The 26929-nt window shown below is 38.5% G+C and overlaps 3 protein-coding genes across 4 annotated transcripts in view; 2 read left to right on the forward strand and 1 right to left on the reverse strand.

Annotated features, from left to right (window-relative positions):
- Positions 1–2029: 2029 nt before the first annotated feature.
- Positions 2030–26929, forward strand: part of LOC148082481 (E3 ubiquitin-protein ligase TRIM39) — a 56572-nt gene continuing 31672 nt past the window's right edge. The window contains exons 1-15 of the mRNA XM_087789681.1: positions 2030–2168; positions 4381–4522; positions 4589–4865; positions 5949–6166; positions 6738–6842; positions 7045–7140; positions 7206–7439; positions 8244–8391; positions 8562–8609; positions 8826–8852; positions 9053–9117; positions 9787–9897; positions 10021–10139; positions 10661–10757; positions 10826–11148. Coding sequence (XP_087645807.1) covers positions 4382–4522; positions 4589–4865; positions 5949–6166; positions 6738–6842; positions 7045–7140; positions 7206–7439; positions 8244–8391; positions 8562–8609; positions 8826–8852; positions 9053–9117; positions 9787–9897; positions 10021–10139; positions 10661–10757; positions 10826–10978 — 1839 coding nt within the window. The 5' untranslated portion in view covers positions 2030–2168; position 4381 and the 3' untranslated portion in view covers positions 10979–11148. The remainder of the gene's footprint in view (positions 2169–4380; positions 4523–4588; positions 4866–5948; positions 6167–6737; positions 6843–7044; positions 7141–7205; positions 7440–8243; positions 8392–8561; positions 8610–8825; positions 8853–9052; positions 9118–9786; positions 9898–10020; positions 10140–10660; positions 10758–10825; positions 11149–26929) is intronic.
- LOC148082482 (N-acylneuraminate cytidylyltransferase-like) lies at positions 12041–16636 on the reverse strand. Of its 2 annotated transcripts, XM_087789683.1 has the most exons (9): positions 16376–16636; positions 15192–15334; positions 14951–15106; positions 14710–14846; positions 13785–13879; positions 13424–13595; positions 13189–13354; positions 12932–13110; positions 12041–12118 (listed from the first exon to the last, which is right to left on the reverse strand). In XM_087789683.1, exons 1-9 carry the CDS (start codon positions 16549–16551, stop codon positions 12110–12112), a joined length of 1233 nt encoding a protein of 410 aa, XP_087645809.1. In that variant the 5' UTR covers positions 16552–16636; the 3' UTR covers positions 12041–12109. The 2 variants fall into 2 exon arrangements, with proteins under 2 accessions (XP_087645809.1, XP_087645808.1); XM_087789682.1 differs by lacking the exon at positions 12041–12118 and having other exon boundaries at positions 12185–13110.
- On the forward strand, positions 20283–26241 carry ovol1a (ovo-like zinc finger 1a). The gene is made up of 5 exons (XM_087788204.1): positions 20283–20700; positions 24641–24846; positions 24926–25108; positions 25403–25547; positions 25622–26241. Exons 1-5 carry the CDS (start codon positions 20601–20603, stop codon positions 25945–25947), a joined length of 960 nt encoding a protein of 319 aa, XP_087644330.1. The 5' UTR covers positions 20283–20600; the 3' UTR covers positions 25948–26241.

Consider the following 26929-nt stretch of genomic DNA (forward strand, 5'->3'; position numbering starts at 1 on the left):
TGAGTTAATGATGATGCACTTGCTACTTAACTCTGAAGGCCATAATGGTAACTTAGTTTAGAAATTATTTGGATAGCTTTCATATATCTATAAGTAAAGTAAAGGTTATTTGTAAAGCTCCTTTTTAGACCAGGGTCACAAAGCGCTTTAACAATCGAAAACAATATACAGCTAAAATACATGCATTAAAAGATCAAGACACATAAGAAAAACACTCTCAGAAAATCAGGGGAAAGCACAAATAAAAATGTCTTAAGATGTTTCTTGAAGGAGTCAGTAGATCATCAAACACAGAGGTAGAGGAAGATCGTTCCAAAGCTTAGGGGCAACAGCCTGGAAGGATTTCTCTCCTCTGGTCCTGAACCGTGTGCGAGGAACCATCAGTAGATTCTGATCCACAGACCTCAGAGCCCGAGCTGGGGTGTAAGGCTGGATCAGATCAGTGATGTAAGGAGGAGCCTGACCATGAATAGATCTGAAAGTAAGAACCAGAATTTTAAAGTTGATTGTTTTACAGAGGTGTGAGTAAGAAGGTGTGGACAGTTTCTGTGTGTGTCTGCATCTGACCCATGCAGATGAAACAACTTCATAATTACGTGACACAACACATCTCTTGTTTACCCTAATCATATTTCTTGTTATTTATTTCTGCATTCATTTATCCTGAATCATCCAGACAATTTTTTTTCCCCAGAAGTCAAAAAGTACCAATATATTGGATATATGTTTTGATAAATCAACGTTAAAAATGTTTTTATATATAAATATATTAGACCTGACCATGAATAGATCTGAAAATAAGAACCAGAAAAGTTGATCCTGAAAGAAACTGGCAGCCAGAAGAGTTTTAAGGATCGGAGAAATGTGAGTTCTTTTACTAGAGCGGGTCAGAATTCTCGCTGCAAAGTTTTGTATCAACTGCAAGCAAGACAACTCCTTCTTGTCTAGACGCCAAAATAAACAATTACAATAGTCCAAACTAGAAGACACAAACTTATGGATTATAAGCTCAAGATCATGTTGTGACATCATTTTCCTAAATTTAGAGATTTTTCACAGTTGAAATATATATATATATGTTTGTGTGTGTGTGTGTGCGTGCATGTGCGTGCATGTGCGTGTGCGTGTGCGTGTGCGTGAGTGTGTCTGTGTGTGTGTGTGTGTGTGTGTGTTAGTGTGCAAACCAGACTAGCATAAAGTTTAATGACTGTCTTGTTCAACATGATTCCACTGTTTATTTTATATAAAGAACTCAAAGAACATAGATAAATATTGTATAACAGAGGTGTGAGTAAGAAGGTGTGGACAGTTCAAGCCTCACTTTCTTGAGCCTCTGATACTAATTATAGTTGTTTTGTTTCGGGTTTGGCAAATTCTTCTGTGCGTGTTTGCGTCTGACCCACGCAGGTGAAACAACTCCATAATTACGTGACACAACAACAACAACAACATCTCTTGTTTACCCTAAGCATATGTCTTGTTATTTATTTCTGCATACTTATATATCCTGAATCATCCAGACAATTTTTTTCCCCCCAGAAGTGAAAAAGTACCAATATATTGGATATACAGTATGTTTTGATAAAGCAACATTAAAAAAATGTTTATAATATATATAAATAATATGTTGTTGATATTAAATAAATAAATATTTATCTTCATTTGCAATACAACTATTTTAATTTAAATCAACAGTAAGGCAATAGTGTGTGGAATAAAAAAAAACTAAATGTGTAATAACACATATACAGGATGCACTAAATACACGTAGCTTTTGAAAGTGACAGAAAGAAACATTATGCTCTCATAAGTGTTCTAAAAAGCCACGAAAAGAAACATGTGTGCTTGTTTTTAGTTTGAAATTGTGAGTATGAAATAATATTGTTTCCCATAAAACGTGTTCTTCCAGACTAACTCTTGATTGTGTCAGCGTCACACATAAAGAAAGTAGGTTAAAGTTCGCCCTGTTTGACCTAATCACTCTTCCCACCTTAACCAGTCTTGTCACATTTACCTGACAATCCCAGAGCGAGGCAACTGGGCGTATCGTGACCGACTTTCAGAGAGCAAAACCCCGGGCCTCACAGCACGCACACAGATTTGTAAGAAACCAAACGTTGCTGCTGTTTTTCCGGACGTCTTTAAAGCCAGGGCGACTACTTTCACAGGTATGATTCTTCTTGACAACAACTCAACCCTATATGAAGACTTTAAGCAACATTTTGTTTACTTTTAATTGAACAAAAGTTGAGTGTGTATCAATTTTATTACTTCGTAATACTACGTTTTGTTTCAGTTGAAATTGAGATTGAGTCATTTTGTTATTTTGCTTGTCAAGTTGAGAACTTTGTGAGGATTCATTTTAAATGTCTAATGCAACAAACTAGTCTAATGTTTTATTGGAATCCTTTTTTTTTAGCATCAATTCCATCCAGTGCCACATTTATTTCAGATCTTGTACAGATGTTGGGAGAGTGTTGCTGCTGTGAAATCCATTCCCATGCTCATATTGGAGCCTGTTAGCGTCAGAATCTTGGAATATCAGGGAAGAAAAAAAAGGGGTTTCATAAGTCCCCATCCTGCTCAAGTTCAAGTTATTTTACTGTCAAATACGCATGTATCAAGACATACAGAGAGAAATATATATTTTGCAGCTACACTTGCACAGGGTTTTTTGGTTTAACAGCTCAAATTGAAAATGCTAAATTAGAAAAACAAAGGAGTAATTACGAGTTAGTCAGTCTTTTCTCTGTTGATGGTGATAATGTCCTGCTCATCCTGAGCATGATTCATCATACAAAGATTTATTTTTCACTTTTTTTAAAAATGTACTGTTCTTCATTGTGCTGGAAAGAAAATACCTGCTTTGCTGCATTCCAAAAGTTTTTTTTAAACCTTTATCTTGTACATGCATTGACAGTGACAAGCGTGTGTGACATCATCTCTAAGAAGGATTAATCACTTTTGCTGTCAACCACTGAAGCACATTAAAAGACACTTTAGTCGTTCAAAATGTCACAGAGTAGTGAAGCAGGTACTTAATAGAATCCAATGTTGTAAGGCGTTAACCTGTATGGAGCCGTAGTTGGGACTGTGGCCTCACGACAGGAAGGTTGTGGGTTTGATTACAGCTTAATCTAGATTTTAAAAAAAAGGCATGCGTTTAAAAATATCCAAATGTGTTTGTTTGTATGTGCCCTGGGATGGAATGGTAACCTCTCCAGGGAGTCCCTCGTCTAACTGGGAACACAGTAATAGATTATGTGCAAGAAAATGCTTAATATTTGAATTATTAAATATTACTTATTTGGACATCAGTTCCCAGACATTCTTCTTTACTTTTACTTTTATATATATTATATGATCAAGCTGTAATTATTATTATTATTATTTACTCCACCCTAGTTCATCACAGTGAACATTAACAGGTATTTAAGGATGGTTGAGTCGTTCCTTTTAACACAAATTACACTTTAATTTGTTGCACAGTAATTATAAATTGGCATTCCACAGAATCATAATTATTTTTTATTGAAAGATGCCTCTTACGCTAAAGTTAAAAAAAAAGGATTTAGAGCAGTTACTGACTCATTAAATACATCCCCTAGGTGTCTTTATATATTTTCTTTATAGTAGTTTTCTTAAACGGCAACCAATGTGAAAACCCAACTCTCCTGACTCACTCTCATGTTTCAAATGTTGAAGTCTTCCTCTCCAAGATGCAGTAAGTTCCTCATCATGACCATGTTTTGAACGTCTTACTTTATAAGGCGCCGTAGAATGGCCTCGGTGCTTAGTTCTGTTTTTCCACTGCTTATTTTGTGTCGTCTAATTTTATTCTTTTTTTCTATACTGCCACCACGTTGTTTACAAAACTGGGAATTAACATTTCCCATTCTGATTCTGATAAAGTTCTCCCCTGTCCAATCTCGGCAAACAAGAGGTTACGAGAGCAGAGTCCATTAGGATGTTATAATGGCTTCACTCCTCCTCCAGCCAGCTGTAATCGCACCCCACTTTGTTTATACAGCAAGTCCCTTGGAGGTGAAGACTTCCAGGATTGATGATGCGTGGTGACAAACCCTGATGTTTGACCCATCACAGCAGAGTGTGCGTGGTTATGGTTAACGATATTTCATCTCCAGGAAAACAGTGTTTTAGTGGGCGGGGCTTAAGCACATTTTCTGCTGTAAATATTTAAATATAAAGAGAGTTTTGTACAAACTGAGTCAGCAGGATCGCTACTAAGACAAAAATTCTCAAAACAAAACATGTTCGTAACCCAAATGTATGAAGAGAATCTTCTCAAGGGATCAATAGAGTTCAATCTATCACATGATTGGCCGCCGTGACGACTAAAGGGTCTTCTCTCTCCTCCAGGATGTCCTTGTTTGGCAGTTTTTTGTCAGACGACCAGTTTCTGTGCTCCATCTGCCTGGACGTGTTCACGAACCCTTCATCTACACCTTGTGGTCACAGCTTCTGCATGAGCTGCATCGGCAAATACTGGGATGGAGTCAAGGTTCGTCCGGTTCTACCTGATCCTGATACCAATTTTCTATTTTCATTGGTCTCATTGTTTATCCAGGTTTGCCAGTGTCCTCTGTGCAAGAAGACCTTCCAGAAGCGACCGGATCTCCAGATCAACAGGACACTGCGGGAGATAACCGAGCAGTTCAAATCAATGCAAGGAGGCACCTTTGGAGGAGGGAAGGTGATAGGGAGGGAAAAGAGAGTCAAAAAGGCAGGAGGCAGAGGGAAAGAAGCTGGAATGCATGGTGACTTGATGCTGGAATTATCGAAACGATTGCCGAAACCTCTCCCTGGAAGACCGGAGACTCTGACCAGAGAAGCTCCACCCAGTGGTGAGGGTTTGGTTTCTTCCAGTCAAATGAATCAACGCACCGATGAGCAATTAATCCCCATTTTCATTTGTGGATAAGTACAGGCGTAACCCAGACATTCTCTCTCAACATGAGCGGACAGAAAGCTATTGTATTGCCAAAACGGACACACCTGAAAATCTACTTCCACATGGTTTAAACAATTTCCCAAAGGAGACCTCCTGAGGGATCAATAAAGTTTTACCTTACCTTACCTTACCTTTAAGCAAAGTCTCACTAGTCAGGGGTTGATGAGGTTTGGTTTAACAGCTGATAGAGTTTCAATGATACAGTTTCCTCATTTCAAGCGCAACTAGAGGAAGCTCTTCCCTCTATGATCTCTGAACCGCCCATTCAATCACCTCACATGAATGTGAGAGCGCCACCTTTTGAGCTGTATGAATGAAGACACTGTGTCGTGAAACCTCTTCAGCTGTTGCAGTGAGCTGCTTAATGCTCAACGATGGTTTCTACGGTAGGTTTTGAAACAAGATTGAGGTCTAAGGCTCAGAATCAGTTTGTTGTGTTTACCACACTAGAGGTTTGTATTAGCAATAATCTCACAATATTGGAGCAACCATATAATATGTTGCGATATATTTAAATATATTGATATACCGTAGGAACAACAACATTTTATTGTCCGAGTATTTGGCGTATTTTCTGACCACATGACTCTTGATGAGGTCTTAACTGCTTTCATTTGTATTGAAACCAAAATATGTCCAAACATCAGCTTTAAAAGCTGCTGGAGTCGACTGTATCCTCTCAGCCTCAGTTATATTCGGGATCTAGCAGAATTTCATAGTTGCTTTAGCTGCAGAGGGAGTGATGACTACTGCCATTTAGAATAAAGATTTAGTTTCAACACAAAATGTACAAATTCCCCAAATATTTGCAATAAAAACCAAAAAACAACTGTTAAAAATTATAAAAATGATTTGAAATAAAAAAAAAAATCATTGATACAGTGCTGTTGAATATCAATACGGTATTGTAAAAAGAAAAGATATGAAGTATTGAGGGATTATCAACAATCATTTGTTTGTTTCTTTGTCTTTTAAGGGATTCCAGTCAAGCCTATGGTAAATACGCTAAACTCACTCTCACTGGCATCTTCAGTCCCAAGCGACAGTCCGATCTCCACCAGTAACCCGGTGATAGAGCCTTCTCACCCCCCGCCATATTTCAACCGCTCAAGCACCCGCAGAAGATTCACCTTGAGCGGAGCAGCGAGTAGCCAGAGCCTGCCCCTGTGTCAGACCCATCTGAGGGGTCTGCTGGTGGGTACTTTGTTCTAACGGTGTTTTAATAACTGTCCAAACAGATTCACCAAGAGGGAAGATGTGTGCTTAAAGTCAACGTTTGTTGCTTTCATACAAACAAAACGGACATTCTGTTTATGTATTAAATCTAAATATCTAATTTCGTAATTAATTAGCATTAAGAAAAATGAACAGAAAAGTTCAACCACATTTTTTTTTACATCCAATACTGTTTATCAACAAAGGAAATTCAGTTTCAATTTAAGATGGTGCTATCTTAGATTAAAAAAAAAAGATAAAAACTACTAAAGTCAGATGAAGAGAAAGACATGATTCAATATACAGGTATAGTATTTTTAAATATTTTGTCAATGGCTCAACAGTAACAATATCACAGTTGGAATCATTTTAAATGCCTGATTAAACAAGGTCACTTTTGACTTTACTTATTTTCCTGTCTAAAATTATTTTTGTTTTTGTCTTTTACAATTAAAAACAATATTTGTATTTATCTTTAATTAGAGGAACTTCACTCTTGCCTTCCTTCATTGTTTGTCTTTGGAGTCAATTACTCGTATTTCTTCTTCAGATATACTGCCGAGATGACAGGGTGTGCATTTGTCCAGACTGTGCGACTGAAAGCCATGAAGGTCATGACACCGTGGGCGTCGAGGAGGAATGTAACAAGAACAAGGTGGGAAACTTTTAAAAAGATAGACACAGTTCCCCTTTTATTTAAACCAAAAGTTTTTAAGATTTCACTTGATCATAAGAGCCATTAGAACGTGACATTATTAAACAATAGAATACACAATTACCTTGTTTTTAAAGTCAGTTAAAAAATATTTTGTATTTCTCTTTCTACTTTTTTCATTATTATTTGAATGTGCTTTCAGGAGAAGCTGAAAACATGTGAGCAGCAGATCCAAGAGATGATCCGACAAAGACTCCAAAAGATGGATGATATCAAAGTATCAGTGGACGAAAAGGAGGTTGGTCTTCTACACACACAACAATGTTGTATATACAGTTAGTTAACATGTGTGTTTATTTCTAGTCAGCGGTGGAACAAGAGATCGCAAGCAGCATATGTGTCTTCTCCGGGCTGGTGTCTGCCGTGGAGCGCTCACAGGCGCAGCTGATGGAGGTGATGGAGATGAGTCAGAGGGCCGTGGAACAACAGGCCAGCTCCCTCAAGCAACAGCTGGAGCAGGAGATTAAAGAACTTCGTGGAAGGGAGAGTCTGATAGCTGAACTCGCCCAATCAGAAGACTACATTTACTGTGTTCAGGTTTGTGGAAAAGGAATTGTCAGACTTTAGTCCAAATATTTTATAATTTTATATTTTAGATCTTTGAGATTGTGTCAATATATATCATAAAAAACATACTTGGTTGCTTAAAGCAATTCTATCTAATCTAGAGTCCCAACCTGTGCGCCCCTGGTGGGCCACGAAGGAATTGCAAGTGTACCAACAAAAGTCATTTCCAAAGTAGTATGATCTGTGTGAGTGTGTAACAGACAATTACAGTTTTAAATATACATATGTTATTGAAATATTTTTCGAATGAAAAGATAAGAACACTTGACAATTGTAAAGCTTTAACCATGTGTTTCATCTTTATTTTAAATACATTATTTATGGGGTGAGATTTAATTGTTGGGCCTGAGTATGAAAAGGTTGGGTAGCTCTGTTTTGTGGTGAGGTCAGGACTGCAGACTGATATTTTAAGTCATATTTTGTCTGCCCTTCTTTTAATATCGTAACCAACATTTTTTGGAGGATTTGCTCTGTTATGACTGGTTTTGCAAGTAAATCTCATGATGCTACTGCCACCTGCTGCTTGAATTTTACTACTGTTTACTACTATTTCAAATGCTACAAAGCAATTAACTAATGTGGGTGAATATTACCATTAACGATGAGCTGCTTGGCAGAGGTCTCGCACAAATGTGTTATTAAGACGTTTTTTAATGTCTTCAAAGAATTTGATTTTGGGGTAACTTCTTGACATAGGTAGTGTAGTCAAGGTCTACTGTGTAATCAGGATTTTAAATAAAAGGAAGGAACACTTCTCTCCTTTCCACTGCCTAGAAATTTCCCATCGTTTCCAGTCCTCTGCCTGCCAAAGACTGGGCTGGAGTTTCGGTGAACTCGCACATGAGAACAGATAACATCTACAGGTCGTTGGTGGACTTGATGGAACGGTACCAGGAGCAGCTGAGGGGTCTTGCAGGAACAGGTTGGTGAACAAAAATAATGCCTTTTTTATTTTTTTTTAAATGATTTTGATGGTGAAACAGTTGATATTCATGTGGATAAAACTTACTTTTTTTATTACTAACAAATGCACCAACTGCCTCTGTTGTTACTTAATGAATATCACACTTAACCAGTTTTTTTTTTCTGTAGGTTTACTTCCGACGTCACTGGACACCAGTCCGCCCCGGACCGTGCCAAGTGAGTGTAGCTTGACGGTAGAACATTAAACATGACAGGTGTGTTCAGGAAAATGAAATTCAGATCCTGCATATATATTTTAATAATAATAATCTTACGGTGTACTACTCCGGTTTGCTCCTTTCATTGGGGTTCTGTTTTAACAAGTACTGTTTCTCTTGTGTTCTTCTACACAACAACATCAACACACATTCAACTATTTGAATCTCATTTCAGAGGTGAAGAGGGTGCAGGAGTACGCAGGTGAGTCGTTTTCTTATTGTCAATAACATACTGAATGTCCCATAGTTTGTTTACATTTGAACCAGAAATTGTTTTAAATTAAAATACTGTGTAGATCCTAAGTTCTGTGCAGAGATAAAAAGTTGTTATTGTATAATATGGTACATCTAAAAAGTGTGAAAAGGGGAAACATTAACCCTTTTATTTGATGTTTTTAACAGTGAATGTGACGTTGGACTGCAACACCGCTCATCCACGATTGGTCATATCAGAGGACATGAAGAGTGTGAGATCATTGCACATTTTTATCTGCAATTTGTCGCTACCTTTGATCATAATATATTGGTTTCCACTGCATTCTAGCTAACCTGCAACACAACCTGCTAGTAAATTAAAGCTACACAATTGACCACCTATAAGAAGTGACTAGTTTGTATCTAACTGACTGTGTATTTAACAAGCTATTTATGCTACGACAGAATCTTTTAGTGCCAGTGTTGTTAACATAGGATCATTTTTCTGGCATGTAAGAATTAACGAAAAAGAAATTCTCTCATGACTTATTGTCTACCGTGTTTTCATGGAATAATTGTGAGCAGGTTTAAGATAAAAGTGGAAATAATAAATAGTGCACATTTTCAACTTTGTGGGTTATATTAAGCAAACCTTGAGTAAATTATATTAAGGTGAATATATGTGACACCGAGCCAGTCAAATCAATGAGTCAGTGTGTGTGAATTTATCGAGGATGTGTCCTAGTAAGATGTATTTAATTGAATGAGTGAGTCATTTATAATACATTTATAGTTGGAGACAAAGACAATCTCAGTTCATATTTTTGATCACAGTTTCTCTAGCTCAACCTTTTGCTCAGGCTTCTGTTGTTTCATCCGCTAGTTCCATTGTAAGGAAATAAAAGATCATGTTGTGTATGTGTGTGTGTGTGTGTGTGTAGGTGAGTTGTGGAGATCGGCACCAGCTGCTCCCGGATAACATCGAGAGGTTCGACAGAGTGGTTTGTGTTCTCGGGGCTCACGCTATCAGCTCCGGGAGACACTATTGGGAGGTGAGACTTTGGGAGTTTATACGTGTTGTTCAGCCTTTAACTTGGGGGAAAAAAAATATTAATGTTGTTTAAAAAATATTTGATATGACTGTGAGATGTTTTCAATGCATCTGTGGTCACCAGGTTCTGGTGGGCGGGAAGACAGACTGGGATTTGGGGGTGGCCAGACAATCCATCAACAGAAAAGGGAAAATCAACATCACTCCCAATAACGGATACTGGTTCCTCAGCCTGAGAGACAAGTGAGTGATTTCTTCTTAGTCCGCTCGTGACTCAAGAAAACAGTGTCAGATTGGATCAATAAAGTTGACCTAATCTAATCTAATCTAATGACCGGTAATAATGAATCTAATTATTGTGTTCTTAATCCTTTACTAAAATGACTGATAAAAGGCCTTATCTTCATATTTATTCATTATTGTGTCAGATGAAATGATGTATACAGTATATAAGAAGAAAAAAAGGATATTGTTTTGAACAGATTCAGTTCTAGTCTTTTACGATTAGGATTAGGATGATTCACTCGACAAATCAATGTCCACTTAAGAGTGTGACCAACCATTGTTTCCACCCTGAGAACTCAAGCACAAGAGTTCACTGAAAAAACGTATTTAACAAAAAGCCAACCAGCAAACAAAAACAGTAAATTTAGATTAATATTATTTAAAATAAAGCAAGTATTATATTAAATGTAACAGTTTCACATCCCTATACAAGCGTAAGAAACAAGCTTTTTTTCTACTTACTGACGTTTTTTTCCCAGGAGCAAGTACGCTTTTCGCACGGAACCATCCACAGACATCGATATGAACCTTCAACCTAACAAAATAGGGATATTTGTGGACTATGACAATGGACAGGTGAGAAGATATTTCAAACATTAGAGATCAGAGTTGTTTTCATAACGACCTCACGCTGCCTCCACCAGGTTTCCTTCTACAACGTGGACGTCAGAGTCCATATCTACACTTTCAATGACACCTTCACTGAATGCCTCTTCCCGTTCTTCAGCCCTTGCACGAACAAGTCAGGGAAGAACGACGGACCTCTGGTCATCACACCGGTCAGCTTGGCTGGTTGACTAACTACAGTTAACCAAGACGGATGTAAAACAGTGATCCTAGTTTTTGTGCAGTTTTTTTCTCTTCTTTCACTTAACATCTATGTAAAATGTATATTTGATGCTTTGCTTTTTTTATGTATATTATTGGACTTTTTGTATATTGATTCAATATTTTTTTTAAATAAAGGGTTAAGTTAGAAGCGATTTATTTGCTTTATACACCAATCATTTTACATGTTGACAATTAAATGTATAGAGTGTTATATCAAGGAGAATAATACCCATCACAAGGAGCAAAATAACTCTTAAATCTATGTACATATAGTATACATTAACCAAAGAACTCCAACTGGTCATTTAAACTTAAATTAAGATGATCTAATGTCATTTATTTTACTTTTCATAGAATTTGCAGTGAAATGTTTTCAAAATGAATTAATAACAGAAAATATAAATATGTATTGTCTTTACAGCTCTAAACTAGAAAAACATTTTAAAAAATTATATTTTAATCATATTTCTTAATTTGGATTTATTTTTTCGCTGAGGTCGATGCTCTGGTTGATCCTGCTTTACAACATAATTGTGAGCAAGGAGTCAGAGGAACCAAAGCTTCCTGATTTCTGAGCAGTTTTCATCCGAGTCCAGCTGGAGATCAGGAATCATCAGGATAAGGATTGATTACAGTCGTGATTATAAAGTGGTGCAGCAAGTGTTTCTAAGGGGATCCAGACAGAGAGTTGTAGCCAAGGGAACTTATAGTGAATGGAGACCAGTCAAGCTGCAGTCAGTTGATACACAAGTGAGTCATTGAGTTTAGAGGAGCCTGTGGGGTTTTAATAAAACAGCTGCTACACCAAATCAATGGAGACATATTTCACCATAGTCACATGTACGTTGACTTGTTGGATTGTATACTGTGTTTGATGAAGTCGAGTCTTCAGTTTCCTGATTTATCACAGAGCTGGGTGTGTGAGCAGCAGCAGTTAGAAGCCATACAAGTGAAACACACCAACAGTTCACAGCCAAAATAATACCACAGCTGAGACCCTATTTAAAATAAATACTAAATACTCATGATTTTCTTTATATTGCCTTTATCGACTGTCGTAGTCTTCTTTTAAGTGTTGGTCTTCTCATCCTTCATCCTTAAGATCCCTGCATGAATAAATGAAATGAAAATTAAAAGGTAAAATCATAAAGGCTTCAATGAACTCAAGCAGATTTAGTGCTTTTGTAAGACATTTTATTTATACATAGATTTCCTCAGACTGCGTTAAAGAAAAAATATATTTGTGATTGCATTCCTTCTCATTGTACAACATCGGGGTGTGAGCAAACTGTGTGCGAGTGTGTGTCTATCACCACCAGGTGGCGCCGTGTGGAGAAAAAACAACAACACATCATCAGAATTGTACTTCATTGGACTACTTCATTCGATTTCTTCATTGTAGAACCTCACTATCATTCATTTTTTAACAACAAAGACATTCATTTAACTATCATGCATTCAAACAATCAATAAATACAAATTTGAGAATTCATTTTCAACTAAACAGAGTTAGTTATAGAGCACGAGAGAAAGAAGTGAAGACATGATACACAGATGGTTAAAAATTATATCCATACAGAATCGATCATCACTAATTTAAATAAAGCTTAAATTACTCCTACCATAGCATTATAAACAGCATAGATTTAAAAGTATATATAGTAGTAGTATAGTATATGTACTCTTAAAAAAACAACACAAGATACTTTGGAATTCTTCTGGTTTTATCTTTAAAAAAAAAAATGTAAGACTCATATTTCTTCAAGTGCTAGATATTTCTATGCATATTTAACTACAATTTTATCATTTTAGCTATAAAATCTGAAATATTTAAAGGTCTCCATTTTCCTTCAGCTTTCCCCGAGTTTATAAAATCAGTTGCTGCTGCTGCTGCTGCTGAAACTGCGCTCCTGTATCACCTTTGACTTTGCTATCTCCTTCTGAAGAAGAATGTACTCCGCGAACTCCCTGACGGCGCCGTTTCCTGCAGGCCTATGGCAGGTGTACTTTGTGGCGTTGAGGCCGATCATGGGGGCGTCGGCGGGGACGGCGCTCAGGCCCGCTAGGTTGAGACAGTCGACATCCGTTTCATCATTGCCTGAGAGAAAAGAGCAGGAAAGTTTGTGTCAATTAAAAAAATCAGTGATGATGATGGTTGATATTTTAAAGTATTCACCCATATAAGCTACGTCCTTCCAGTCGAGGTTCCTGGCCTTCACCATCGCAGATAGGTCGGCAAGAATCTCCTCTCCCACTTCAATGACCTTACACTTGGTGCTTTTCGACAGTTTATCAGCCAGCGACTGGGCCACCGGGTCTTCGCAGGAGATCAACAGAACCACCTGGAGAAGACGGACAAACCAAGTTTGATTCAGAATTCCGCCTTTTCCGCCTTAAAAACACAAACTGACCTCGACATTGTTTCTCTGCAACATTCGCACGCCGACTACGTCTCTGGTATTGATGGTCATCATCTCCTCCCCGGCCACGGACAAGAAGATCTTTCCTTCAGTTAAGCACCCGGACACTTTACAGAACATCAGCCGGACCACCTCAGGTGTGACTCGACCAAAGTAGCCGAACCTTCATGATGACAAACATTAAGACGGTCAACAAGAGCCTCGCCCTGGAGTTAGGCACCAACCAAGACAGTTATGATCCTGGTCTAGAAAGGCGCTTTACAAATACCTATTACTAACTTACTTATGAGAAGCTTGTGTGTGGCACCTTGTGGTGATGTTTGGTAAGGCAACATTTCTTATTAGAATTTACCTGAGAACTCTTTGTTCTGCGACTGGCCAGTCGATATCTACGTCGATGTCCACACTGTACTCTGGCAGCATCTCATAGTAAGCAACTTTCCCGCCCTGTAGAAAAAAAAAATATTTACTAAAATAAGTAATAACTTTTTTTTTCTTAATAAATGACTTTTTTATGGTTAAGAAATTGTTTATAATTTCAGACAAACTTGTATTACACCTGCTTACTGACTGAAAACTTTTAAAACTTTAAAATTAAAAAAGCAAAAATTACTACATATGGAACTATGAGGTTATTCTTTTATTTTAAATAAAGTCTTTAAATGTTTAACCGTAATTTGGTAACATAGAAAATATGGTTAAATTGTAAAATTCCAATACGTTTGGCTGGAAGCTTCTCTCGTCGCTGCAGAATAGCCGACAAAGTTAACTGCTTAGTTTTTGTTGTCGTTTCCCTTTAGTCAAATGGCTCTTAGTTGATGCTTCTTTATATGCTCAGTTAGGTTAGTGGTGATGAATCTTGAGGTGTAACCTCCCCTCCTTCAATCATCCACAGAAATCCAAACTGCAGACTCTTCTGTTAGCAGCCGCTGCTCGACAGGCGCCGGTGCGTGACTTCAACACAAACATACATTACCTGTATCAGATCAGACCTTTTTCAAACGAAACCCAATCCAACTTTGTAAGGCTGAGTTCAACAGATACCATTATCGGATCGGTGCACCCCTACTTAAAATGCCACCCCAAAACCAAGATTTCAATAATGAATACAAGAGAAATACAAGCTGTACAGTCTAAAATAGAGTTCCTGTATCTCACTGAAATGTTACTCTTTAGATGATTGTACGTGTGATGATGAGATATGTTGAGTAGATAATTAGAAAAAATACATGCAGTGCATCTTTGCTCAAAGCACAACCCAACAGGGATGACGTTACCTGCAAGATCCCCTGGTCCATGATGAGGCCTTTGGTGGTGAAGTAGAAAGATCCATTTTCACAAAGCTCTCCATCCCAGTCCTGCCGCCGCGGTCTGTTCGATGGGTCCAGATTCAACGGTAGCGTCATCTCATCAGCTGTAGGGAGGCAGGAAGAAAACAACACTTGAAATGTAGCTGAGCACACATCTTTGATCATGTGATGTAGATCAGAGGAGGAGGTTTACATCTGTCAAACTTACAGTCTGCCTTGACCTCCTGCCAGCGGAAGTGGTGTCTCCTCACCACTGAGAAGACGGAATCAAAGCCCTTCTGGGTGATGAGCTCCAAAGCCTCCGCCAGATGATAAGGGTGAAGACATGGGGATGTGGCTTGTATGTTACAGACCACGTCTACATCTACGTGCACACAGATGAAACTGAGTCATTATGCAAGGCAACCTACAAGCTGGCGAGGCCAACTTTAATTTTCCACACTATGTACCTGGATTGACTCTGAGAAAATCCTGGATGGCATCTAGAGATGTGGACGAGTCTTTGGAAACTTCAGGACTCCTGCGGTGGACCAGCGCGCCGCAGGATTTGGCCACTTCCTCGATTTTGTCGTGATCTGTTGATACCCACACACTGGGGAAAAAAAAAATCATACCATTTAATTCCCTTTTTTCCTTAGCCACTTGTATTGCGAACACAAAGTGAGGGTATGGGTTTTTTAACCCACCTTGCAATAGCAATGACACAACAATTAGAGTATGTATGAAAATGCGTCGCAAAGGTTTCAATACTAAAAAGTTAAATTTCAGTTTAATAAAGTTGAACAGATTTTTTTTTCAAATTAAAAAATGTAAGGATCATAATGGTGAAGATGAAACACACCTTGTCGTTTTGCATCACCGACTACATACATCATCAATCAATGAATGAATAACAATCATAACAGCCTTTTGTAGTTTTAGTACTTATGTGTAATACTGGGTGTGACACGACACTTTTTTTCCAACAGTCTATTTGGCATAGGAGGGGGAAGGCATTTAGGATGTGTTTGCTGATACGACGTCAATGCTTGAGTTTTTATTTATTTATAATACGTTTCCTAAAAATATTTAAATTCTAATTTGTATCCGGAATATTGTAGTTGAAAGTGTTCTGGGTTTGTTTGTTTTTCCCAAATTAACGATTTTCCAACTAAAATCTCATTCTTTTTAACGTCTTTACATTTTTTTTTTAATATATATATTTTTTCTTTTTTACTTTTTATACATATGTTTCGGTATATACTAGACTGTACATAGACTTGCATGCCTCTTTGTTTCTATTTCTTTGTAACATATTCTGGAGCTGCTGAACCGTGAATTTCTGAGATGAATAAAGTGTCTATCTATCTAAAAGGTAATTAGAAAAATTGGAGAGCAAATCATAATATATTGAATAATAAACTATAAACTTGTGTATTTGAAGTTCATTTTTTTACAATTAGTAACGTGGCAAAAAAAACACCCCATTTTAATTACAGTTTTTCTTGGATTTAACGTGTAAATGTAATACATGTTGATATTTATAAATCTTGAAAATGACAAACATTAAGACACGATCTAATTTCCCCAAAAATACTGTAAAATCCGCGTCTCCAGGTGGGCTGAGGATCAGATGTTTACGTGTAACCTGTACCTGTCGAACACGTCCGCGTCCAGCGCTGCCCTCAGGACCCAGCCGAGGAGGGGAACCCCGGCCAGAACCTTGATGTTCTTCAGAGGAATCCCTTTACTTCCGCCACGAGCCAGGACCAGCGCGGCGATGTGTCGCTTCCTGTCGCCTCCATCCCCGCAGTCACCGTTCGTGGTCATGACGTCTGAGAGGAACGTAAGGATCTATTCTATGCGAGAGAGAAGTGGACTTTCACTCAGATCATCTGGATGGAGCTCCGTCTTCTCTTCTTCTCGGAGCGACGGGCGGAGTTTTAGCGGGTTATCGCCACCTGCTGGTCTGGCGCCGAAACACACACGGATATCATTATTAATAATAATAAGTAAGTAAGTAATGGTTATTTCTAATGTGCCTTTCTACAATAATACTGTTTGTGTAAATTGACTAAATGAAACAAGTTTTTTGTTGGGGTAACCCGCACAAAAACATGCAGGCACCTAGTTCTCGTTGATGTAAAGCAGTTAAAAAAACAAGTTTGGTTGAAACCATCATGTTTTAATCCATGCTCAGCAGGTTTGTTGACATTGTTGAACGCGTCAGGCCTGACTACTATTCAGAGTCACGCTGAAACCATCTCACTATTGGGGCACTTCCTTTAACAGCGATTCTCTATAGAAGGTGATGGAAAATGTTGCTCCTCAAGTGTTGAAAAAGGTTATTGAAGCATTTGCTCTTCGATTCAGGAAGACAGGAAGAGCAGAATTTCGAGTTTGCTGTGGATTGCTTTGTGAATTAAGGGATTTCTAGAAAACCTCTGTTCAAGATGTCTTATGGAATAATATAAATCCAAATTAAGGGTTTTCCTTTTCTACTGGTTATATGTTAGTACATTAAATTGCTTCCTCATAAATACAATTTCTAATAAACACTAAAAATGTGGGTAAACCATATGAATGTTATCTGGGTATTTCTGCCGTGTAAACAACTCTAAAAATAACCAGGGTTTGTGTCAATCTTGGTCAAGTCACCCGAGGAAGGTGAGATGTGAACAAAGTTCCTCACCCGAGTCTTCCAACCGCTCAGGTGACATTCCATTGATTGATATTTTAATTCACTGACAATAATTGCGTTTCTGAGATACTCAATCGTCACAGTCACACGTTGACGTTAGGTTAAGAATGTGAGCTCTGTTACCTCGCACCACTTGTTCTATGCTTTAGAACATTGCGGGAACTAGAACAATCGAAAGACTGATAGAGTGGTTGAGCTGCACTTGTCAAGCTGGATAACTGGCTTTATTGTACTTAATACATGCATCATACCAACTATATTTTATGTCTTGATTCATATGACTGGTAATCAGAAAATCATTTGAATTAATATCAGTTTTCTTTATCATACACTAGCTTAAATACCCAGTATTAGTTATGTTAATACATTTTGGCAATTAAATATCCCAAAAAAACTCTAAAGAAAGGGGGTTGGAAGGGAAGAGGGTACATTCAGGCGGATTATGGGCCTTAACAATGTCGAAAGATGTTAAAATAATGGAAATCATCTTGATTTAAAATATATTAATATTAAAAAAATTATTAAACATTTAATTCAAATTGTACATTTTTGAATTTTACTTTTTGCACCACTTTACAATTCACCAAAGCAGATACAATTCTGTAAATATCCCTTACTTAACTTGTAATACATTTGTTTTTCATTCTAATTTCAAGATCCGGGCAAAACACAGAGAGAGGGGAGTCGAGATCACCAATAGACATTGTCCCTACTATTTGGTTTGGGGTGTTAAAAGAAGCTATTAAGGGTCTATGTGTTATTGTAGTGTGTGTTAGTGCATTTACAAAGACAAGAACACTGTGGAGTAGCAGTTGGGGGTAGAAAACACAACCAAGAGGGAACAGTGGGCAACACAATGGTCCTTCACTGTGTCGTTTACATACCCACAGGCTAAGGTTGGTCTTTAGGTGGGACAGGAGCCGGTAGCCTAATCAATTAAACTTTCCAACAACCAGTAGGAAATGTTCATCTTAATATAATCCTTATCCATTTAAAACTGGATTTTTAAATATATATATTTGAATGGATTACATCAAAATGCTTTACTTTTTTATTGTCTTCTATGCAATGTAAGTTACGTGAACATTACCAGATAGTTGATATGAAGTGCAATATAATTAAATGTATTATTATTATTATTATTATTATTATTATTATCATTATACTAATCTGGCATGAGAATGTTTCGGGTCAGATGGAATTTAATTGGGTTAGGTAAGCAATAGACTTACCAGCCACAAACTATAATTTAATGACAATAATTTTCATTTGCTCAACAATCTTTTCCTCAAAGTCTCACTTGTTTTATCACCATTAAGCTTAACAAAAACTTTGTGTCACATCTATTTCATAATGAGTTCTTCTCTTCTTTTTACCTCTGCTTCTTTGATATTTTCTTCCCCTGCAACACCTGCAACTTATGGGCCATTTAGATAAAATGTGTGTCTTTAGAATTCTTTAAATGTTTTTTTCTTAATTCTTAAAGTATAATTGGAATAACATTAGGAGGTTTCAACATGTCAGACCTGGAGTTGATCCAAGTTTATGGTATAATTTTGATTGTGTAAGTAATGTGTGTGTTTTTCTTTGTTTGTGTGCTGCCCTGGAAATAAAATATAATATTGTATGAGTCATTTGGGGCAAATGCCATTAGTTTCATGAGCTCTCGAAGATAAAAGTCTCAAAAAGTATTTGAAAGAGTTAAAATGATAAATTGAAGATAATATTTCAGGATTGTGAATATAAATCGTACAGTTCTGTCTTCTTCCAAGGACTCCCCCCATGTTTGGATATCACCTCAAAGTTTGTTTATCTTTCAACACAACTTTTCATTTATTTAATGATTAAAAAAAGCAATTGAGACCATTAACTTCCTGCAGCTTTCTATACCATCCTGTAGCAAAGTTTAAACTGAATTGGTCCAATGCTATTCTAGCTAGTTGATAACAGTGCTTTCTGAAGCCAGGTGAAGGCAGGGAAGCCCGGGGACAGTTTATGGCCCTTAAGCAGATATTATTCCTCCCGCCATTACTGTTATAAATGGTATTAGTGAACTGGATAATGTAGAAAAGGGGAACTTTTTAGATGTCACATAATATATTTTAATTTATATAATAATAAGTATTTATTATATATTTTTAAATAGTACTTATGTGTTTTTTTGGTCAAACTGGTTGAAGATGTAAGTTTTTAATATATTGAACAACAGATTACTATTCATATGTCCTCTAGCCCTGCTAGTTTTTAATCATTAAATGTGGCCCCTGGTCTACCGCAGAACGTTGGATGAAGATGAAGGGGGTTACACTGGGTCACAAATGAAATCATAATAATAAGTATTATGTCGTACACAATGTTTAAGAAAGGCCTGAGGAAAAATACAAACTGAAAATGTCACCAATGACGTAGATTGCCTCATATAATGATGACAATAGTGTAACAGATGAATTAATAAAACAACTATATTCTATCTCAACTCTAGTATGCACAGTTTACAACTTAAGCACCAGGTGCGTGTGTTTTCTATTACATAAGAGGTGTTCTAAGGTTGGGAAATGAAGACGTGCAAAGGGAGTGTTGACAACAACAATGTATCATGATACCTCTTTTTTTTTTTGGTCATCAATTGCTTCAGAAGTTTCTCCCACAACAGTTTCCTCCTTTTTTCTGCTCCCACACCTTCAAGCGGAATGGAGAGGAGGTGGGGAGACGGAGACGGAGGCCCAGAGAGAGAGGAGGGGTAAACCGGTCCAACAGGTATGCCGAACCCTCGGCTGCTGCCTGTTGTCACCGTTATTTCTCAGGCGCATGCGCGGTGGCACCGGTTTCCTGCTTTTTAAATGAGTACCTGTGCGACGGGGCTGGACCCACCTCTGCGACCGTCCCTCCCTCACTACACTCCCGTTATTCCCAAACGGCTGATATTTACCTTCCTTCACCTGTCCGGCGGGTCCAACCTTCACCTGGACGGGAGAGCAGCTCACCTGGCGTTCACGCGTTCGTTCGAGCCAGGTGTGCGTGTGACGAAACCATAAGAAAAAAAAGGCGCAAAGGAGGAAGAAGAAAAAAGTGGGACAACGCGTCCATTACTGCGCGGAACTTTCGGCGTTTCCTGCTCAGGTGACTCTTGAGACACCTGGTGACACCTGGGGAGGACGCAGAGCTCGCGGGAGACATCATGCCGAGGGCTTTTCTCGTGAAAAAAGCCAACGTTTCGCCGGGAAAGCGGAACTGGAGCGAGCTGAACGACCATGAACGGGGCGACGTTTACATCCCAGGTGAGTCCACGCCGCTGTGTTTTGTTGCAGAAGTTTTTCAAAGTCGCTTTTTTTAGTTCTCAAACTTTGGTGAGCGATGTCGTTTTTCTGTGCCGGAGGGAGACAGTCAGCAGGGCCGTGTCTCGGGATTGTAACGGGGCCGCTATAACGGGAACCGCAACGGAGGCCCTCTTGTATTCAGCGTCGCCCTACATTCCCCGTTGAATACAAATGAACGTTAAACGTAATTATAAATAAAGATAAAGATTTTAAGCTTCGAAATAAATCCTATTTACGGAGTCTAAGTGTGAGTTTTGCGGCCTGTTATCGACCTTCAACCTCTGATCTCCTTTATCTCAACCCTTTTTTTGACATTTGATTGTTTTTATTTTTTAACAGAAATGTATTATATTTAAAACATTGCTTAGTCTGTAGAAGATGTATTGGTGATACTGAAGAAGGGGTTCATGCAAGACCTGACTTGTCAAAAGTCAGCTCGAGGCTTATTATGTGTGGCCCTCTTTTTTTTGACTAACAATCCCCATTGTTGACACTGGTGGAGTTTTATTGTAAGCCCTCGTTGGTATCGGATAACAAATAACGGACTACACCCAAAAGTCTCCCCCCTCCCCCCTCAAACCCTGCCCTCATCCCAACACCGTTACCTTTCAATCATTGACTTTTACATCCTCTGGAGAGCAGGATCACAGTGGATCACATTGGACACCGTTGGGTGATCGAATCATTTCTTGTGCGCGCACACACACACACACACTCGTTCTCTAGATGCCAACAGGGCGTCAGTTAAAACCAAACCGTTTCCCAGTGCGAGGTATGTGCCGTTACTTGATGTACCTGTCCGACATGTGAGTCACTTTGACAAAGACAGGTATGATAATTACACCCGAGAACAGAAGGCTTGCACTTGTTTGTCCATAGACTTCATTTGATCTCCACTCAAAACCATTTAAAAAAAATAAATAAAAAACAATTTTTTTTCTAGTTAGCTTGTTAAAAAAATGACCAAGCTTTTACCAAGTTACTTTTAAAAAAACAATTACTTTGTGGTAAACCAATTTTTATTTGTTTCCTACATTACATAACTGTCTTTCCACCCACTTTATTTGTAATTGTTTTCAGGTAATTGACCAGTTAATGCTCACAATTATTCTTTTGTCTGCATGTTCTGTGAACAATATTAAATAGTATAATAATACTCCTCCAGAATTGAAATTATTGTAATAACAAGCAACAGTTTCAGTATAAGATTATTTATTAAAATGTGTACTTGTCTGAAAGAACCTATTCCTTTTTATTACATGAGTAATTGCTCCTGAAGTTTCTCTCAACAGATTCCTCTTTGTCTGAGCACCTTAAAGAAAAAAAATATATATTTTGAGCTTTTATCAAGACTAAGACTAATGAATAAAGGAAAGGAGCCTTGAATTATATCATCTCTTAAAGCAAAGTGCTTAAAAAATATACGTTTCATTTTACATGCTATAAATGCAAGCAAAATAACAATATAAAGGTAGAGAAAGTCCCTGCTCTACACTGAGAATATTAGACGATTGGGCCTGATTAATATCAGGTATCCAGGTTCTCTTAAGATAATTCTCCAAGATAAAAATCTTCATGTTCAGCCATGAAAAAAAACGTTATTATTGCCATTCAAATCATAGAATTACTTGATTATTCTTGAATAAATTATCTAACAATAACGTTTATATAATAACATTAAATAAAAGACAAATAAAATAAATTGTTTTGAAGTATTTTTTTCAAATAAATACAAATGCAAATTCTCTTCATTAATGTACGTAGAAATACTTCAATAAAGTATTTGGTTAACACCTGTAAATTGTATGTAAAAATGTTAAACCAATATTTACCAGTATGTTAAAACAAGTACTGCCTTGTTAGAAGGTTTTGTATTTAAGGGATGGGCACTTTCATCTTCCATTGTAACTTTACTTTTACACATTTCTAGTCGACACAAAGTTGATCAAACGGGTAATTTGCTTACTTGTTATCAAGTGTCAAATACTAATACCCAAACGAAAACAAAAAATCAATGGGTAAGCCTTTAATAAAAAATCTGTTGGTTAAGCTTTTTTTGTTAGTTACAAATACTTTTTTTTTAAGTAAAAATATACAAACATTCTGAGGGTTTCGCAGATATTCACACATGTTTAATAAATAAGTAAATCAATATTAATTAAATTGTAATGGGGAGTGTTTGTCCAAAGAAGCAGTGGGTGTGAAAGATAGTGACCCTGTTGTGTCATCACACGTCCCCTCCGCTGTGTTGTTGACACCCACTCCTAATGGCCATATCTCCCGGCAGCTTCACGGTTAATGTTTATTGGATGGGCGGACGTGTAACGGGTCCTGCACGCCGCCGACCGCGGTGGACAGAACACCTTTGGCAAACACACCACGCAGACTCACTCACACCCAGTGTTTGATAAACTAGTCTGCTCATTGTTGACTCTGACATGGTGCAGCAACATTAAAAAACGGAGAGAAAATATGGAACTGCTTTCACTGTTCTCTCTCTCTCTCTCTCTCTGTCCTTTATGTTCCCCCACCTCTACACACAATTCTTTATGTGAGGTAAACAAACGTGTTTGCGTGATGATATTAAACGGCAAAGAAACCCCCTCATGACAAAATATATCAGATTCAAAATAGACCAAACAGGATTGTACCTGGGATAAATATTTGCTTTTGATGGAGATGGCAGCGAGTGATTGTGAGCATGTGCCGGTAAATATTTGAGGAATTCTAATGAAAGAGTACATGGAAGGAGCTAAGTACAGCATGTTTGCTGCGCATCCACATCTTTTTATGAAACAAGACCAGACAAACGTGCCTCCGAACATGTCGCTGATGTTTGCATACATTCATCCTCAATGAACTACCAACAGCTGGTCTAAAAACAATACACATTATTATAAAATCAATATATTTTACTCAAAGAGACAATATGTAAGTTCTAAAATATTGTTTTTGGCTCCCCCACATGTCACAACAGTGTGACTGCAGTGATGTAAATCCCTTGTTTCCCACAAAATGCAAATTAATTTGTTTAAAAAACAAGACCACTCTTGTTATTTTGGCTGCTTCTTTTATCTTTCTGGTAAAAAGTCACCGTCTCTGACCCACTGCTGTTACGTCACATGACACTTTTCAAGACCGTTTAAATTTAAACCAATCCTGACACAAAAGATGAAAAGATGTATTGTCGCCAAAATGTCACGTAATGTTACTTTAACTTTACGCCTCTCAATGGATCGGTGAAGTGGGTGTAGCCTAGCTTAGCATTTGCTATACCTGAGCACATTGCCAAGTCATGGGGGACACCCTGGACAGGACACCAGTCTGACGCAGGGCACACAAAGATAGACAACCCTTCACACACACACACACTCATAACTATGGACAATTTCCCCAAGTTCCCAATTAACTGCTGTATGTTTTTGGATATGTTTTTATAGTTGCTATTCAGGATGTTCTCTGTATTTGAGTCTACATTTGACCTGAAAAACTCTATATATAGTAGAAGGGCCTGCACCTCACTCTCCTCATTTGCATATACCTGAGAGTTACCTGAGCGAGGTCTGCTTCTGTCTCGCAACGGAGACACAACTGCCTTCAGGCGACACACACTCTGTGGCTTTTCATCTCCATGTCGGCCGACAGACGATCAGCAGAACGCGATCACAGACGCACACGGGCAGGTTTGGATGGTGCTGCAGGACCGTCTGGTCGGACAGGTCTGACAGCGAGCGTGTGTGTGCGTGCATGAGTTTCTGAAGCACAACAATAGGTCACACACTCGCGTGTACGCCCCACGTCCACATGCCTCGACTGCTATCGTTGTTTACGCTACGCTTGTGTGTCAGTCGACTGGAAACACATGTCACGTGATGACCAATGTCCATCTTCCCTCCTCCAGTCCTGATGGAAGCAGAGGCCAGTCCTGCCGAGCCCATGCCCCTCTGCCTCAGCACCAGGTCGCACACGGACACGCGTGCCTGCGCGGAGCTGCCTTCCAGCACCGTCCTGGGTCGACCGCAGAGCCCGGCGCCGTCACCTGACGAGAGGTCGGAGGTCAGGAGGAGAGCGCCGAGCAGCTCAACATACGTCAGATCTAAAATCAAGGTAAAACCTTCGTCACACTTGTGTAGTTATTGTTATTTGTAGATGATACTTAAGAGATATTCTTTTTTTTCCCCATCAGATCACCACTGGCGAGCTGCCCTCCGTCACCCCTCCTCCTCCTCCTCCCCCCGTTCCAACCCTCCTGACCCAGAACTCACCAGTGAGGCTTGTTACCACGGAAACCGCCTCCACCGTTGCGAAAGTTGCTCCTACAGTGAATAAACCGGAAGCCCAAAGTCACAGCCACACATTTGTGTGTCAGGTGTGTGTCCGCAGCGACCTCATCACACCTATAAAACAATTATAAATACAGTTTAGTGGAGTAAAACGTTTTACACATACTTTGGTATAGGATCGAAGATGAAAATGGAATATTTTTATGTAATTTATAATCCTTTATATGCTTTTAAAATCCATTGAGCCTTTTGCTCATGACATTTTTATATTTTATGATGATGTCTATATTTTTTATTATTATTATTATTCTTGTAAAGTCTAAGATAACTGTTTTGTCGTTAAGTTATGCTAAAAAGGGTCACTTTTTTCTCCTTTCCAGACCTGTCAGAAAACATTTCAGTACCAGCGCATGTTGAACCGACACATCAAGTGTCACGCCGACACCAAGCGGCACCTCTGCAACTTCTGCGGCAAAGGCTTCAACGACACCTTCGACCTGAAGAGACACGTGCGCACACACACAGGTAGCTACAGAAGACTCCTAGTACCTCGTAGTGATTTGCGAGTTTGTTGATTTATTGAGTTGATTCGTCTGCAGGCGTCCGGCCCTACAAGTGCAGCTCATGCGACAAGGCCTTCACTCAGCGCTGCTCGTTGGAGTCCCACATGAAGAAGATCCACAGCGTGACCCTCAAGTACGCCTACAAGGAGCGACGCAACAAGCTGTACGTGTGCGAGGAGTGCGGCCACACGGCGGGAACTCAGGACGAGCTGCTGCATCATCTGCACTCGCTCCACCCCGACAGCTCGCTGATCAAAGGGAAGACGGGACGGAGGGTCGGAGGAGTCGACCGAGAGCCGAGCTCTCCGGGTTCTCCACAGGGTGCCGACAGCGACGACACCTTTGGATCGACAGGCCAATGAAGACGATGAGTGATGAGGAAAAACTCAGGGATGAAGGATGGATGTTGTAAGAAAAAGACAGAAAAGATGACATAACTGAGAGCGAGCTGAAAGTGTTTCTGCTGATGTTTAATGCTTGTATTCGGGCTGCTGATGTATGAAGACATTTCTTTTTAAAGGTGTAGGAATCTGACCAGTATATACATTATATGCTCTCTTTTCTTGTTTAATGCATGCAAATTTGTTATGGGTTTTTCTGTATATTTATAACTTTCTACAAAAAATAACTTTATTCATTAAAGGGAATAATATATTGTTGAAGAGTGTGTTTTTTGTGTGAATGTGTTTGGAACAAGGCTCCCCACAAACTCTTGTATGTGTTGAAGTATTTATATTAATATATAATAAGATGATTCTAGTAAATGAGAAGATGAAATGGATGAAAGTGGATAGGAAGTCATTCAAACATGTCTTGTCAATAGAAGTTTTTTAATGGAAAGAAAAACGCTGTTTGCTGCTCTAAATATATGAGGAAACTACTTGACAAAAAGGTTTGCTAATGCTGGACCTGGGTAAATAAAGACAAATGATCGAAAAATAAAGAAACGTGGAAGGGAATGTAAAGAAATACAATTTTCTGGATGCAAAAATAGAAGACAAATAATTTAATTTAACATGGCTGCCACCACCAATAATATGAAGAACGATTGAACTTATTGCCTGATAAGTCCACTGTATAGTTCAACATAGGGTAGTGACTAATATAAATGGCTTACTTTCTTACTGAGAACATGGTAAAAACAGTGTGTTGGACTCCTGGAGTAGAAGGGTGAGGTTGAATTCCTGGTCTGTGTTGAGTCTTGTAGAAGGATTCCATGGTAGACCCATTTAGCTGCAGGGGTGTGTGGAGGTGGAGGTGGAGGCCACAAAAGAATAACGGAAATTCACAACTAAAGCTGCTTGTGCACAAAGATGTTAAACAATTCAATTGGTTTCAAACATA

This window comes from Callionymus lyra, chromosome 4 (assembly GCF_982586985.1).
Source record: "Callionymus lyra chromosome 4, fCalLyr1.hap1.1, whole genome shotgun sequence".
In the NCBI taxonomy this organism is placed as follows: Eukaryota; Metazoa; Chordata; class Actinopteri; order Syngnathiformes; family Callionymidae; genus Callionymus; species Callionymus lyra.

Excerpts from the sequence above, each read along its gene's own strand:
- LOC148082482 (XM_087789682.1), bottom strand. The coding sequence starts at position 16,551 with ATGACCACGAACGGTGACTGCGGGGATGGAGGCGACAGGAAGCGACAC. Across the intron at positions 13,880-14,709 it reads TGGACCAGGGGATCTTGCAG|GGCGGGAAAGTTGCTTACTA; the intron begins GTAACGTCATCC and ends TTTTTTCTACAG. Across the intron at positions 13,355-13,423 it reads TGCAGAGAAACAATGTCGAG|GTGGTTCTGTTGATCTCCTG; the intron begins GTCAGTTTGTGT and ends CGTCTTCTCCAG.
- ovol1a (XM_087788204.1), top strand. The coding sequence starts at position 20,601 with ATGCCGAGGGCTTTTCTCGTGAAAAAAGCCAACGTTTCGCCGGGAAAG. Across the intron at positions 24,847-24,925 it reads ACGTCAGATCTAAAATCAAG|ATCACCACTGGCGAGCTGCC; the intron begins GTAAAACCTTCG and ends TTTCCCCATCAG. Across the intron at positions 25,548-25,621 it reads ACACGTGCGCACACACACAG|GCGTCCGGCCCTACAAGTGC; the intron begins GTAGCTACAGAA and ends ATTCGTCTGCAG.